The sequence below is a fragment of the Anabrus simplex genome, chromosome 1 (assembly GCF_040414725.1).
Source record: "Anabrus simplex isolate iqAnaSimp1 chromosome 1, ASM4041472v1, whole genome shotgun sequence".
Taxonomy (NCBI): Eukaryota; Metazoa; Arthropoda; class Insecta; order Orthoptera; family Tettigoniidae; genus Anabrus; species Anabrus simplex.
The window spans coordinates 395416562-395434530 of NC_090265.1; the positions used below are offsets into that span (position 1 = coordinate 395416562).

The following is a 17969-nucleotide window of genomic DNA, read 5'->3' on the forward strand; positions in this document are numbered from 1 at the left end:
CTTCTATGGCACAGTACGCTCATGACACCATCATTTACAGAGCCATTCGCAATGAGAACGACGTAAATAAGTTACAGCCAGATCTCGATAACGTGGTTCTGTGGTGCAAAATAAATAGAATGTGTATAAATGTACAGAAATGTAAATATATCCGCTTTACTAGAGCAAGATCACAGTTACAACACGAAATTTCACTGTGTGGTAAAAACCTGATGCCTTGTACCTCAATAAAATTGCTTGGCATTCACATCTGCAGCAATTTAAAATGGAATAAGCATGTTGAGGAAATAAGGTGCAAAGCATACAGAGTCCTGGGATTCATCCGCAGATCTCTACTGGGAGCCAGGAAGAAAGCCGTTCAGACAGCCTATTTGTCATTAGTACGGCCAATACTGTTGTACGGGCTTCCTTCCTGGCACCCTACTACAGTGGAGAACATGACGAAACTAGAGAGAGTTCAACGCCGAGCAGAACGACTAATTACTCAACACGGCCATTTAAATACAGCCAGGTCACTGCCCTCCATAACATCCCTCTGTAAACAAATAGATATTACTTTCCTGAGAAAATCCCTCGCAGGTAACATTCATATAAACCCTTTCAATCGCTTACAGCTGAACTATCGTTCCGCTCAAAGAGGTCGAGGTGTGTCCCTTTTCCCTCCATTTGCAAGAACAGCATCATATCAAAGTGGCTTCTTTAGTCGTTCTGCTCGGTTGTGGAATGAACTCCCACCGCAGATAAAAGAACTACCTGCAGAAAAATTTTGTAAAGACGTAAAAAGGATGTATATATAACGAAACCCTCTGTACAAAACATAATTTATCTACTGTGAGAATGTTCAGTATGAGTCGGAGGATGGATGAAAGTTATGGGGTCCCGAGTGATTCAGACGGTAAATGGGTATGAGTGAGCCGGCCTAGCTAAAATATATGTGGGGTTTCTAGAGAGAGACGGAGGGAGAGAGAGAGAGAGAGGGAGATAGAGAGAGAGAGAGACTCTGTGTGTGTGTGTGTGTTGGGGGGGGTGTCGAATGACTTGAATGTTGAACAGGTCTTGTGAGTATTATGTAAATATGCCTATGTAAATACGGTAACTGCATATAAGAACACCATGTAGAATGTAATTGTATATTTGTATATTATAATTTTAAGTGGTGATGGAGGCATTTTGTGTATGTGGGGCTATGCCCTTTCTCCATTCACCATCCCTAAATTGTAACTACAATTAGTGGAAAATAAATAATAATAATAATAATAATAATAATAATAATAATAATAATAATAATAATAATAATAATAATAATAATAAATTTGGACGTATTCATTGGACCCCTGGCACAAATTGAGTGGTAGTTATTAAACGTGGCTAAATAGGAAGATTTCTAATCATAATAGGCAACACATTTGTTATAGTTTCCTCACTTGAATGAACTCCGTTAAGTCATGCAAATCATATTCTGTTACAGTGATGATGTTTTAGTTTGTGGGCGAGAATAAAACAATATTTATGCACATAACTATTTGTTATTTTAATTATTGTAGTCAGGAGTTTAATGTTTCATTTCGAATGAGCACTTGTTCACAATTTTTCTTTATACATTATCGATACATTTTTAAAATAATATCAGTATTTCAATTTTGATAATGAATTCACTGTTAGCAAATTTTAAAATAATGCATTAACAAGTTGTACTGTTGAGAACGTATAAATATTTTTATTATCACTGGGAATATCACTCACTGTATACACATTACTTGCATTGTTGAAAGGCCTACTTCCTTCCTTTTCAGATCTTACTTAAATACTTTCAGTCAACACTTCACTGGCTAGAGATTAGTTGCAGGTAAAATGACGGAGACATTTCCAGCTATCTCCATCTGAACAGTAAACAAAATTGTCACCACAAAATTCCTCTCATATATCATCAAAGATTTACTTCACTCATACAAACTCAATAAAACAGAGTCTGTCTCACATGGCATTTGTACACTAAATGTTTCACTTCCACGGATATTTAGAATTCAAGCAGTCACATTATTTCATAACTGAAAAGAAGATGTGACTGCAATGAATGCGGTGACTATGAACAACGTATTTTGCCACTGATATTTGAGGAATGACGTAACATAACAATAAATTACATAATACTGATAATTCACTTGTCATGGTCTATCTCGACGGAGTCCTCGACGACAACACTGCTGTAGAACTGATGGTTCTTGTTCTTGAAGACGGCTGTCAACAACATGATACTTCCCACTATCGCCAGCAACACAGTGAAACTTGTCTGTAGCACAGGGCCCACGTATAGGGCCAGTGTCATTAACAACTCGATGTGGAAAGGCAGGTCCTTCACGTTCTGGAACAGACGTAAGTTACGTCATAAACAAGGTAGGAAGAAATGTAAGGATGACAGAAGGAAGAGGAAAGGAACGAAGTAATCGATATGTGCAGGGAGCAACTGAAATGAATGAAATGTATTGATCGTTTACATACAAGTGAAACAAAAGCCTCTTAATGCATTGCCTATGTAAAGATAATTTCTCAAAACTGACAATGTTGAAATCCGGAAAACAGGAGTTTCACTCGAGTATGAAAGCGGGCTCGTAAGTTGATATGCCGTAGCTTCCCAAGACGCTGACTAGCACGGTGTTGAGTTACCAATTGATATCGTCACTGTCTCAGCTGCTATGGCTGCCTTTACACCTACCACTTTGTGACTACACGCCACCCACACGCCAGTGACAGCGCTCCGAACCTCGCGCACACCTACCACTTGGTGACTGCACGCCAACCACGCGCCAGTGACAGCGCTCCGAATCTCGCGCACACCTACCACTTTGTGACTACACGCCAACCACACGCCAGTGACAGCGCTCCCAACCTCGCGCACACCTACCACTTTGTGACTACACGCCAACCACACGCCAGTGACAGCGCTCCCAACCTCGCGCACACCTACCACTTTGTGACTACACGCCAACCACACGCCATCCACTAATTTCAGTCGTTCGCTTCGTTTCCAGCCAGTGATTCTTATTTCTGCTCTATTAATTATTATTATTATTATTATTATTATTATTATTATTATTATTATTATTATTAATTAAATAATTCAAAACTTGTAATCGTACATTTTCAAAGACTGATACAGTAATTGAAACTGACTTTCGCTCCTGTTTTCTATAATAGGATGGATCCAATGAAGTATATTTTGATGACCCCTCTTCATCGACATTACAAAAGCAACAGCAATGCTTCCTCTTCGAAACCCATTTCAGTGCTGTGTACTTACGGGTGTAGAGTGGTTGGATTGTGGTCGATATGAGCTTCAAATAACCACAAAGGACCACACAATTGTAGTTAAGAGTGGTCGATTGTAACCACAACTGATCCACTCAATTAGCACAATTTTGCAGTTGCAAACTGGTACATGTGGAGGCAGCCTATGACTCAACGATTCGTCTACATCATGGTGTTTGACCGACTAGATACTGTTCACGTCTCAGTGTTTATTTAAATATTTTAAGGAAGTAATGCACCATATTTCGAGTTTATGCTGTACAGATTTCTAGTACTTGATTAAAATTATAGTGTCCTACTATTTTATTGCACAAAGGAACATGTATGATATCCACTGTTCACTGCACAGCAATATAACTGACATTTTCAATGTCATGCTAATGAGATTTATTGATCTTAGCATACATAAATAGGGTGGAACTCTCTTGGATTGGATTGGTAAATAAGGGGCCTTGGAAGTCCTTGGAACGTTCTCAATAACAAAGCAGGTAATTACGAAGTAAATATAGGAAATTATACTTTGTTATGTCGATGGGAAGGGATTGATCATCCCTATCTACCCTAATGTAGTCCTTACTCCTTACTGATTAAGGTGATGATGATGATGATGATAATGATGATGATGATAATGACAAGTGATGCTCGGCAGGTATTGTTTAGAATACACACTAACTTAAGGAATACTTACAAAATCTATCCACAAGATGGGTAGAATAAGGTCATTGAATGGAGCCACCTTTGGATGCAATTTGGTCTTTTTAATCACCAAGTTCACTTGGATCTTACAGCGGATGCTGAGAGGTATCCCAAGATCCTGAAATACAGTCAGACAAACAGTCAAATACAGCCTCTATATTTTATAGTACTTCTGATATATAGTAATGATACTTACTGAATAATAATAACAACAACAATAATAATAATAATAATAATACGAACGCTAAAATAAGTAAGATCTGTAGTAATAAATATATTTTTACACCAAGCAATCTCTTTAAGATGCAAATTCTGGAATGCTACTTCATCAAAAGACCATTAGCACTTAGAAGTTTTCTATATCCGTATTATTATTTTGTATCCCTTTACCCTCAAGGGTTAGTGTTTCCCTGGGACTCCGTGAGGGATTCCACCTCTACCGCCTCAAAGGTAGTGTCCTGAAGTGTGAGACTTTGGTTTGAGGTGTTGAAACTAGGGAGGAAGTACAGTACCTCGCCCAGGTGGCCTCAGTTTCTGTGCTGAACAGGGGTCTTGTGGGGTGGGGGTGGGGGGATGGGAATATCGGGAGGGATAGACAAGGAAGAGGGATGGGAGCGTCCTTGGCCTTAAGTCAGGTACCATCCCGGCATTTGCTTGGAGGATAAGTGGGAACTACGGAAAACCACTTCCAGGATGGTGAGGTGGGAATCGAAACCCCCTCTACTCAGTTGACCTCCCGAAGCTGAGTGGACACCGTTCTAGCCCTCGTACCACTTCTGAATTTCATGATGGAGCCGAGAATCGAGCCCGGTCCTCCGCGGCTGGTAGCTAATAATGCTAAAAACTACACCACAGAGGTGGATTATTATTATTATTATTATTATTATTATTATTATTATTATTATTACAAAACAACCGTCGGTAAAAATTAGGGCACTCTCAATTAGTAGCCCGATAATGCCCATTAAATAGAAATTAACGATTTTTTGTACTCCAGAAATCTTCAAATCCAAGCAAAGAATACTAAAATTAGTACTATAAATATTACATACTAATTGTGAGATCGGTTTCTGGTTGAAAGTACACGGTTCATTTAAAGAGTCTATGCAACGGAACATGCCCGGACACCACAAGTTTTGATGATAGGTTCTCTGAACCATGAGGCTGCTTGGGTCTTGTCCGAAGTGCTGTCGTGGATCAACACCGGGCCAGTAACTCCCTCTGGATCTCAAGATCGAGGGATCAAACACGGTAGATGTGGTGAAAATTGTGAAGGTTTTGAAGAAATATCAGTTCAGCTCCATGTGATGCATTGTCGTCATGTAGAGGATCTCGGGTGAAGCATTCTTAGTCCAGTGAAATAAGAATTGAACCTCAGAATGAAAGGTGGAGAGCTAAATACGTGCACAGACCTTTATTTTCATGTTCTAAAAATATCGCATATCATTAGAGATTATTATAAAACATATAGCTCATAAAATTCTCAACCACCTTCTTTATATGCTTTTCTTTCGCATGACTAACCGTTTTCGAGAAATAGAGTGGGGGGTGGGAAGCGCGCATCTATCCATAGGATGTGTAACGCACTCTACAAAGTTAATGATTGAAAATTCTTGTTATTATTAATAAAGTCAAAAATGTTTATTTGCACAAAATTACTCAATTTTCTTTTCCTAGTGGTTTAACGTCACATTAACACGTAAGGACGGGGAAGGTTTTTTTGCTATTTGCTTTACGTCGCACCGACACAGATAGGTCTTATGGCGACGATGGGAGAGGAAAGGTCTAGGAAGTGGAAGGAAGCGGCCGTGGCCTTAATTAAGGTACAGCTCCGGCATTTGCCTTGTGTGAAAATGGGAAACCACGGAAAACCATCTTCAGGGCTGCCGACAGTGGGGCTCGAACCCACTATCTCCCGATTACTGGATACTGGCCGCACTTAAGCGACTGCAGCTATCGAGCTCGGTGGACGGGGAAGGGTTAGGATTGGGAAGAAAGAGGCCGTGGTCATCATTAAGGCACAGCTCCAGCATTTTCCTGGTGAAAAAAATGGCAAAACACAGCCAATCATCTTCTGCGCTGCCGACGGTGGAATTCCAACCACTATCTCCCGAATGCAAGCACACAGCTACGCGACCCTAAACGCACAGCCAACTCGTTCGGTCAAAATTACTCACAAAAATCTATATCTATAAAATCGAAAGTAAGTTTGTTTGTTCATTATACAAATCTACACGCCTCCACTCATCAGTACCAAAATTAGCACCAACGCTCGTAACGGGTCATACAGGTAGTTATATCGTCAAAGAATTAATAAAATTTGTCACAATATGACGTGATATCTTCTTTCTTTCTTTCTTTCTTTCCTAATCCGTTCACCCTCGCACCCAGCGAGGGATCTCACATCTAGCGCCTCAAGCGCAGTGTCCTGAAGCGCGAGACTTTGGGTCGGGGGATACAACAGGGGAGGATGACCAGTACCTCGCCCAGACGGCCTCAACTGCTATACCGAACAGGGGCCTGATAGGGGATGGGAAGATTGAAAGGGATAGATAAGGAAGAGGGAAGGAACCGGCCGTGGTCTTAAGTTTGGTACCATCCCGGCATTTGCCTGGAGGGGAAGTGGAAAACCACGGAAAACCACTTGGAGGATAGCTGAGCAGGGAATCGAAACTCCCTCTACTCAGTTAACATGCCGAGGCGGAGCAAACCCAGTTCCAGCCCTCGTACCACTTTTTAAATTTTGTGGCAGAGCCGGGAATCGAGCCCGGGCCCGCGGGGATGGTACTTAATCAAGCTAACCACTACACCACAGAGATGGATTTTATTATTTCTTAATCTGTTTACCGTTCAGGGATGGTTTTCCCCTCGGACTCAGCGAGGGATCCCACCGCTTCCGCCTTTAGGGCAGTTTCCGGGAGCGTGAGACTTGAGGTCGGGGATATAACTAGGGAGGAGGACCGGTATCTCGCCCAGGCGGCCTCACCTGCTTTGAAGAAACAGGTTCCTTGTGGGGGGGGGAGGGGAGATCGGAAGGGATTGGCATGGAAGAAGAAGGGAAGAGGCCGCGGCCTTAAGCTAGGTACCATCCCGGCATTTGTCGGGAGAAGAAGTGGGAAACCACGGAAAACACTTCGAGAATGGCTGAGGAGGGAATCGAACCACTCTCTATTCATTTGACCTCCCGAAGCTGAGTGGACTCCGTTCCAGCCCTCGTATTATTATTATTATTATTATTATTATTATTATTATTATTATTATTATTATTATTATTATTATTATTATTATTATTATTATTATTATTTGAGCTGTTCAGCCTTCAGGACTGGTTTTCCCTCGGACTCAGTGAACGATACCACCTCTACTACCTCAAGGATAGGGTCCTGGAGCATGGAAGATTGGGTGGGAACGCATTTGGTGGGCAAGTCCATTACCTAGCCCCGGTGACCTAACCTGCTATGCGAACAGGGACCTAGTGGGGGATGGGAAGATTGAAAGGGATAGATAAGGAAGAGGGAAGAAAGCGGCCGTGGCCGTAAGTTAGGTAGCATCCCGGCATTGGCTGTACTAGAATTAGGATAAACCGAAAACAACTTCGAGGATGGCTGAGGCGGAATTCGAACCCCACTCTACTCTGTTGACCTTCCGAGGCTGTGTTGACCCAGTTCCAGTCCTCGTACCACTTTTCAAATATGGTGGCAGGGCCGGGAATAGATCTCGGGCCTAATACACTAACCACTAGACCACAAAGGAGGGCCTATTAAATACGATATCCTAATCTGTATAAATACAATCGTAGGGTGTCCGCTCTCTGTAATTACAATTAGTTTGCCATTTTTTTAGATTTCTATCCGTTTTAGGTCAACTCAAGAACGTATCAGTGGTTTTTAACATTCGTGTCTGTTTGCCCGTCTCCACCATCATGGCGATACGGCTGGATAGATCTTGACCAAATTTCATATTTAGAGTATAGTCATCCAAGAACAGGTTTAGATATGCATATGATTTAAAAATCACTGAATAGACTAGGGGTTTGTAGTAAAACCAGAACAGATTTTTTAATTTTCTCTTATACTACTCATTTTCTGCAAAATCCGTAGACTATGTGTGAAACAAGCCTTCATATTCAACCACTTTTGTTATGTTCATAATTTCGCGTACTCTTCAAATGAGGGAGAAACTTACTATTTTTTGTCTTGGGTGACGAACACCCTCGCAGACCGAGAACATACCTACCGGTTACCATGGCAACGTCCAACTCGTTGGCTGAATGGTCAGCTTTCTGACCTTCGGTTCAGAGGGTCCCGGGTTCGATTCCTGGCCGGGTCGGGGATTTCAACCTTCATTGGTTAATTCCAATGGCTCGAGGGCTGGGTGTTTGTGCTGTCCCCAACATCCCTGCAACTCACACACCACACATAACACTATCCTGCACCACAATAACACGCAGGTACTTACACATGACAGATGCTGCCCACCCTCATCGGGGGGTCTGCCTAATAAGGGCTGCACCCGGCTAGAATTAGAAACACGAAGTTATTATTATTACCACGGCAATGTCTCTGGCTGCTTGCCAGCAGGGAAGAAATATAATGCCATTTTCGTCATCATTCCTGTAAGCTCTTGGTTGTTCCTTGGGTAGAAGGTGAGAGAGACGTCAAGCTGCCATTCTGCGGGATGTTTATGGAATACCGTTGGAGGTTACAATCGTCTTCGAATAGCAGTAAGGGAGGATGTTAAAATTTTAACATTACCGCGGAGTGTAGCCCATTATTTCACACCGTAAGGTGTTTACTGTCATATGCTATAATGTTTTCCGTATTTCTCTTCTTCTTCTTCTTCTTCTTCTTCTGTTTTTCTGCTTTAATTTCTTGGCTCTGCCTTGCCTTCTTAGGCTTAAGTAATAACACCATAAGGCATCTTCTTATCTGAGTACCTAAGAATCCCTGCACATGGATTTCTCCTCTGATACCGCTCTCTTAAGCCCGTAACTCATATCATCATAATTTAGTGAGGGAAATTTCATTCTTCCAGTACTAGTACATTAACTAGGTATTTACGTATTTGTCCTATCCGGCTGTCCTCAGTTGTTTTCCCATTTTCAGTTAATGTCGACTTTCTTAATTGTGTTGTTTTTTCCTTAATTTTTCCGTATGCATGTGAGTGTTAATCCCGAAACCTGGACAATCTTTCATTTGAGGTAAAATTCCATGCTGTTCAAATGTATAATTTTTGACCCCGAAAAATGTCGAAATATGAAGGCAATTTTAATGATGATGCAAATGTTCGTTTTTGGGGTAATTGGTGACTGAACGGTAAGTCGTATCACAAAACAGATAGCACAATCTTGGCTGAATTAGGAGAGATCTACTACTTTGGTCCTATGCTTTTTTGTCGTATCTCGATTCTTTATACGTTAGATAGAGCCGCATTTCTCGATTATAAACAAATCTCTCCAACTCGATTGTGCATGGCATTAGGGAAAGGGGCCTCTTCTTGCCTTTGCCTTGCCTTTTCATGCCTAAGTAATAACACCATAAGGCATCTTCTTATCTGGTTATCTAAGAATCCCTGCACGTAAATTTCTCCTGTGTTACCGCTCTCTTAAATCCTTAACTCCAAAACTCCCGATCTCGATTGTGAATGGCAGTAGGTAAGTGAGCCTGCCGTTATAGTGGAAAATCTCAAAATCGATTGTGAATGCCAGTATGAAACGGGGCGTGCCATTATCACCAAAGTCCCCAAACGCGCGCCTTACGTCGGAAACAACGTATGGGGTCCTCCCCGTGGTGTTTCTCAGATGGCGCTAAGAGACTCACTGTGTGCACGGTATTTATTTACGTAGAAATCCTTATACGAGGTAGAATACCGTAGCGAAGCACGGGTACATTTGCTAGTATATATTAAACTAGCAGAAGTACCCGTTCTTCGTACGGGTTATCAGAAATTGGCTTTAGTTACTCATACTACAGGTCTGACTGACTTCATTAGATATTTATATCACTGGTGTATTTACTTAAGTACTTAGAAATTATTTGTCGTGTTTGGAATTATAGTGTAAGTATCTTCTTCTTCTTTTCTTCATGGGGGGCCTCTAAATATTAGTTCCTAATTAGCGTCGACCTCTAAGATCTTTTGCTAGCATGTTTTTCCTTCATTCCTACCTAGATATACCTGCTCCCTTCACAAAGCTGCAGGTTTAGTGTAAGTATACTTCCACTAGATAGTACCACAAATATAAATATTATTGAATGTATTTGTTTGATCCGACATTTCGTAACTATTACAAATGATCAAGGAAATACGCGTTGCATAAAAACTACTATAATTATCGCGAATTATAATTCTCAGGTCTTGTCACTCATGCCGCACATCATTATAATGAATCTGAGTATAAATGTTGAGAAATTTTTTCAAGTCAAGGGTGCACCATCTTAACAATTGTGTACAGTGCAAAGGTTGTTTTCATGGTTACAATGAACGTAAAAGTGGACCAAAATATCGGCACTAATAACATCAGTGATACTACTACTCCATGATTTGATAGAAAATAGTTTAAACTATAGGTAAAAGACTCCGCAAAATGCTGTAACCTAAGCCAGTACGTAAATACGGAGGCCCGTCGGCAACCGCTGGTCGCTGTACTACGGAGATCTCCGGGGCTATTATTTTTATACTTCACTCCCTTTCCATCCCCGCCCAAAGGAGTGCTTTGGGCGTCTTATACAACAGTTTATTTTTTCCAGATAGTAAGTCACATGTGCATCAATTTAGGTTGGCAGCTGTGCCCAAACGTACATGCATAATCTAGCTGCTGTAGAATCCTGGAGCTGACGTTGCCCATGGTTACGGCCGTTCGTTTCTTTATCCGATTCCTAGAGCAGGGGTAGTGTGGTTCCAATATCTCCATAACGGTTGGTTTTAGGGCCTTAAAACATGGTTTTCGGGCCCGTAGGGTTTACCGAGTTTTGTTCTTTGGGTCAAGGGACTTAAAATGAGCTTTGACTCGTCCTTGTACGACAAATTCGATTTCACTTATATTAGCCTATTATTTTAATATTTTATATCTCCCCCCGTCGCCCCCTCGAATTGTTTTGAAAATAAAATACAGCCCATGTTACTCGCTGACAATGTAGCTTTCTATAGGTGAAGTAATTTTTAAAATCGGTTCAGTAGTTTTTGAGTCTATCCGTTACAAAGAAACATACAATTTTTTCCTCTTTATACTATTAGTATACAAGTATAGATTACATCCCTACACATACGGTCGTCGTCAGGAAGGGCATCCAGCCGTAAAACAGGGTCAAATACACAGTTCGCACCCACAACCCCACAGTTGTGGGTAAAGCGATAGAAGAAGAAGATACTGATTTTAAAAATTCACCCGCTTTTTTATTCTATTCACCCCCTTAAGTGGATTTTCCAAAAAAAAGTGTGTTCATTTTTAAAGGAGATTCCAAGTACCAATTTTAAAATCTGTACCATCTTCATTTTTTGAGATATATGTATCCTCATATAAATAATTCAACTCCTTCCACACTTCTTTTCACGCACAACCCCCCCTTAAGTGGATTTTCTGAAAACGAATATTTGCGTTCTTTTATTTTTAAAGGGGATTCCAAATATCAATTTTCATGTCTGTAACATGTTAAGATTTTGTGATTTATTGTAGACTAGCTGTAGTACCCAGCGTTGCCCGGATAGTTTCTGAATATTTACCTTTAAGATTTGTATTACCAGTTAGTTATGTGTGATGTGAATTTTTATAGAATTCCTTTTTCACTTGTAGATTGATGTGTTACGATCTATTATGTAGTTTTAGAATTATTTAGATGTGTTTGATTTCAAATTTTAGATTATTTAATTTTCGAGTAAAACTTCGTACTTATGGAAGCTCGAATCGACTGGGAAATATTTGATCCCGGCAAAAATTAATAAGTGATAACTATATATATTTTGCCATCGCACTATAGATAGGATGTAAAGGATTTCAACTGTCAATGAGACTGTTCGTCTCTCGCCCCCCACCCCTAAGAGATAAAACATCTGGATCGTCACCATTCATCTCAGTGGCTCAGAAAACTGTAGATTCAACACTGTATTCGATTATTTTTATATCTCACTCCCTCCTCACCCACACCCCAAAGGGGGTTGAACATGAACTTTAAAAAATTTGGAGTGTCACTATTCATTTCAGCGACCACGAAAACTATGTATTGGATAATATTCTAGATTATTTTATGCCACGCCCCTCGCCCCCTGCCCATAAGGGTGCTAGGGGTGTCTTACCCCCACGCGGTTTGTCTTCTGATACTACTTGATAAGTGTACCAAGTTTGGTGAAATTACTCTGGTGATTTAGGAGGAGATGTGTCATTTACACACCCACACACACAGTCACGCACATACATACATCCATTTTTATATAGTAAGAAGAAGATAAGATTTTTATATATAGTTTTCCGATTATTTTTATATCTCATCCCCTTCGCCCCTCACTTGACCTTGCAAAAAATCTGGAGTATTACTATTCATCTCAGAGACCCTGAAATCTATGAATTCGAAACTGTTTTTAATTATTTCTATATCTCACATTCCCTTCGCTCCCCACCTAAAAGGGGCTGAACTTGGACTTTTAAAAAAATCTGGAGTATTACTTTTCAACTCAGCGACTCCGAAAAATACGAATTCGACACTATTCTCGATTATTTTTATAACTATCTCCCCCCGCCCCCACTCCCTTAAGGGCGCTAAGGATGGCTTACCCCCATAGTGCTCGTCCTCCAAAAGTAAGTAATATGTGTACCAAGTTTGGTTGAAATTGCTCTAATGGTTTAGGAGGAGATGTGTCATTTACACACAAACACACATACATCCATTTTTATATGTAGTAAGATTTTTATACTTAACCCTCTTTCCATCCCCGCCCAAAGGAGTCCTATGAGTGCCTTACACAACAGTATATTTTTTCCAGATATTAAGTCTTAATGTACCAATTTTGGTTGGCAGCTATGCCCAAACGTACATACATAATCTCGCTGCTCTAGAATCCTGGAGCTGGTGTTGCCACGGCAGTTCATTTCTTTTATCCGATTCCTAGAGCAGGGGTAGTGTGGTACCAATATCTCCGTAACGGTTGGTTTTAGGGCCTTAAAACATGGTTTTCGGGCCCGTAGGTCTTACTGTGTTTTGTTCTTTGCGTCAAGAGGATTAAATTGAGCTTTGTCTCGGCCTTATACGACAAATTCGATATTTTGCATATATTAGCCTATTATTTGTATATCTCCCCCCCCCCGTGCCCCTCACCTAGAATATTGTTTTGAATATAAAATACAGCCCATGTTACTCACTGCCAATGTAGCTTTCTATAGGTGAAGTAATTTTTAAAATCGGTTCAGTAGTTTTTGAGTCTATTCGTTACAAACAAACACATTTTTCCTCTTTATAATATTAGTATAGACTAGTATGTAAACCTGTCTTGTATGGTAGAAATTACTAAGAAGTAATTGGACGTTTTAAATAATTTAATATATCTTATGAATAAACGTTACACTTCCGAGGTTTTTTACGGCATTTGAATGGAATCAGGACAATAATTATAGTGTTTCATTTTTTCTTCTTTTTTGCTATTTGTTCGGGGCGTCGACCTAGAAAGATCTTTTCCCCCTACTTGCACGATATGTGAGTAACCTGCGTGTATTTTGTAAATGGCTGAAGTGTAGTGTGTTGAATGTGAGGAAAGGAACGTTAAGGACGACACAAACACCCAGACCCCAGGCCAGGGATATTAATCATTTACAATTAAAATCCCCGAACCCGGGGCCGCCGGGTGACAGGCGAACGCGTTGCCTCCTACACCGCGGAGCCGGACATAGTGTTTCCTTACAAACCATATTGGATGTATTTGTGGACTGGAGTTGTACTTTGACACATATATGGATTTGCGTACACTTGTGAAAGCTACATACAGCTGTCCCAAACACCGGAGTGGAGAGATTTATCGCAATTTTAAAGTTGTTCTGGTAACTTATTCATTGTGATAGAAAAAAGTTTAAATTCAGAGGCAATTGCTTACATTTAAGAACAAATGGTATATCGGGATTAACAGAACTACCCACCTCATTTGATCCCCTCTCCTCCTGGTCAGCCCTGTCTTTCCTGAAGGCTGCATACTTCCTCCTTCCTTTTCTCCCTTCAATGACCCTGTTCCCCTACCTTTTCCTATCCTCTACTCCACATTTCTATTTCCCACCTTTTCCTTTCCTCCTACTTCCACTCTTCTCAGCAACAGTTCCCTGTTCCTCATCTCCCCTCTGTTGTTCTACCTACAGTGACTCGTACCTATTTCTCACAGACATCTGTCCTGAATTCTGATCCTGAATAGAGCCCTTAGCCTGCAATCTCCTTCCCCTTAAAACATTAGACCACCTGTCTTCTACAATTCTCCTATTTCCTACCCATACCTCTTTTACACCTACTGTATTCTGTATATGGTCTGAGGGAGACCTACCTTGCTTCCTGTCTTCTGATAGAATCCTAATTATATTCCTGAAACTCTCCAACTCCTCCCACATAATCCTTAATGCCTGGACATACTCACAGTTCCTACAATTGCATTCCTTAGCGATTCTTTACGGAATAATGAAAAGAAAAGGAAACTAAAATAACTTATTCTGTGCACAAAAAAAGGAAAATGAAAGCAAATGAAATTTGTTTAAGGTCCTAATTACAACAACAGAATTCTAGTAAGAGAGTTTCTACAGATACTTCTATTATACGTACTACACAAACATTTTACAATAATAGAGTAAGCACGCTAATTTCTAATAAGACATTGCATACACTACAATAATTTTAAACTGCGTTCAGACGTATCCTAATTATAAAAAGTTATTACTAAGCAAAAACAGAAATGAAAATTGCAATTTAATTTGAAATTATTAAGAAGTACTCAAATATTACCAATGAAGCAAAATGCGTAGACAGATTATTATTAGTACTATTTTATCCTACAATTCTCTAACAGAAAAGAAAACTGCCGTTTGGTTAAATGGTGATTAATTCCGGTCAGCTACCCTCCCTCGACGGATTCTATTTATTCAAATTAAAATCACTGTAGAAGACGAAACACTTGAAACGGTAAATAAATAAATAAATAAATAAATAAATAAATAAATAAATAAATAAATAAATAAATAAATAAATAAATAAATAAATAAGATGCATAATTATTCTGATCGTTAAAATTCACGAATATAAATTTTTGTAAGTGCATAATACGCATATGTTCGTTCATAGTGTAGTCATCCATACGTATTTGGGTTGAATTCCTTCATTGATAAAAATCAGTACTCGTGTTAATTATGGCTATTTCCAAATGATTATCATTATTCATTATCCAATACAAACCCTATTTTACGCATGGAATATTATAGCTATAGATAACAAAACTAAATAACAACTATGACATAAAACTGGGAGGACTCGTAAATAAAATGAAGAAATTTAACAAACGCATTATAACAGCAACTATTCTGAAATAAAGTATATAAAGTATTAAAAGGTGATGGATATTGTATATTACACATAGGCCTATTTAACTGCATTAATAATTCCTATCTACATGAAGATTGCTCACCTGACACCGAAGGTTGCTTCTGATTACTTTAAATGGCATTCGTTGATCCAAAGAGCGGACCCTGCACCTGGTTGGAAAGCTGAATTGAACGAGAAGAAGAAGAAGAAGAAGAAGAAGAAGAAGAAGAAGAAGAAGAAGAAGAAGAAGAAGATATACTTCTTTAAAGAAATGGGACATTCAAATCAAATATGATAAACAGTTTGTGGCATTTCACAGGTACAAGCGTAGGGCTTTTAAGTTTTGATTCTAAACCTCTCAAAATATAACCAAATTTTTTCATGTCCTGACAAAAGATGTTTTAATATATGGTAATGTGTTAGTAATCTACTTCTCAGTCTATCTTGGATCTTCTGAACGAACATATTTCTTTTATGCTGACCTCTTGAGCTAGTTATCCATATAGTATTCCATATATTCTCCGTATACGTTTTCAGTTCTTTTTTGAAAAGTGACATAGGCCATTTTGTCATTATATTAACAGAGTGGGTGGAGGTCGCAGCTTCTCTGGCAAGTTAATCGCTCTCACGTTCCCTTATGTACAGTTATGACCTCTTACCCATTTCTTGCTCATATGCTTATTGCAGTCTAATAGATCTTAGATTAACAGCAATCGGCTGTAAATTATATTTGTCTTGAATTGCATTCAAAGCAGATTGAGAATCACCTTTATTGCGGAGGAAGCAATTGTTATCAATGGTAAATGAGCCATATCAGCATTTACTTGCTTATGAAATAGAAACTCGCAGAATAATATTTCGAGAACGTCCGACGACCTTATTTTAAATCGATTGTGTCCCTAATTCGAGGGTAAGTTTCTACAATTAACGATGTTTACACACGCTGAAAGTTATATTTAATTTAATTGATTTGGTCTTAATAGACGTTGGACGTACAAAATACTGTTCTTAAATAATGTTCTTAACACGAGCAATAAATCTAGCCTACACATCGCTCCCAAATTTAAGCACTCTTCATTGCAGCCGACTGTGTACTAGGCCCACACTGGTTCAAATCTTTTTATGTTTTGTTTTCGAGACAGTACGTACCGGCTGTACAACGAGATAGGACTCGTGCTCCGGTAGAGGATTAAGGCCCTCTACTGCATCCACTAGTCGACGGTCCCCGTTGAGGAAGTGTGGCATGGACAAGGTCAAGGGGATATCTGAAAAGAAAGAAAATATATTGTACAATGAGTTCCTAAATCTCTACACTTACATTATTTTCATCTGTTAGACTAGCTACTAATATCTGAAACAATGTGTTATAGGTCTCAGAAACTAGTCCGTGACTTGTTTGGCCGCTGTAGTTGTTTACCTTACTCTCATCCTAGAAATTCGGCTTTACCCCGGACTACACAAGACACTGTTCGTCAACTACGTAGTGGAAGCAGCGACTTGGAATTTGATCGGATTGATCTAAAGAATATTTGAGTAAGATGGTCAGTCCTTCATTCAGATCACACGAAATGATACCAGGATACAGTATGGTCTGTACAAGAAACTGGGAAGGTAGTAGTTGTCATCAATGGTAAAGGAAAAATGTCAACATTTACTTGCTAATGCAATATAAATTATCAGAATAATATTTCGAGAATGTCCGACGATCGAAAGTTTGTGTCCCGAGTTCGAGGGAATGTTGCCACGATTATGAATGCTTACGTGCGGCTGTGAGCTTGCATCCGGGAGATAGTAGGTTCGAATCCCACTATCGGCAGCCCTGAAGTTGGTTTTCCGTGGTTTCCCCATTTTCACACCAGGCAAATGCTGGGGCTGTACCTTAATTAAGGCCACGGCCGCTTCCTTCCAACTCCTAGGCCTTTCCTATCCCATCGCCGCCGTAAGACCTATCTGTGTCGGTGCGACGTAAAGCCCCTAGCAAAAAAAAAAAAAATGCTTACACGCGCTGAAAGTTATATTTAACATCCATTTTACTGGCATCGTCTTAATAGACGGTGGACTTCCAGAATACTGTTCTGAAAAAGATTTCCTTAACGCGGCAACAACTTTACCTACACGTGTCTCTCACATTGAAACACCCTTCATTGCAGGCCGACTATTTCAGGAATCGATCCTGAAACGTTGAGCTTAGGAGACGAGTGGCTAACCAACTAACGAAACACAGATAGCTGAGCACACCGAGCATTCCTCACGATAGATAGAAACAACTTTGAACCATAACTTTCCTCTGTCAGGGGTCTTTAAATGGTAATGATGAGAAAAACCTTCAGAGTTTCAGTTCCGAACACTTCCAACTTTCGACAGTCGGTCAGAGCAACATGCTGGTAATTATATATAGTCACTTTTGGGATAAAACCTTCTACTTGGCTTAGA

The 17969-nt window shown here is 39.8% G+C and overlaps 1 protein-coding gene across 1 annotated transcript in view; it reads right to left on the reverse strand.

Moving 5' to 3' along the window:
• Positions 1–1539: 1539 nt before the first annotated feature.
• Positions 1540–17969, reverse strand: part of LOC136869182 (scavenger receptor class B member 1) — a 123204-nt gene continuing 106774 nt past the window's right edge. Inside the window, exons 10-12 of the mRNA XM_067144833.2 lie at positions 16686–16801; positions 3995–4120; positions 1540–2362 (exon numbers count right to left, since the gene is read on the reverse strand). Coding sequence (XP_067000934.2) covers positions 2159–2362; positions 3995–4120; positions 16686–16801 — 446 coding nt within the window. The 3' untranslated portion in view covers positions 1540–2158. The remainder of the gene's footprint in view (positions 2363–3994; positions 4121–16685; positions 16802–17969) is intronic.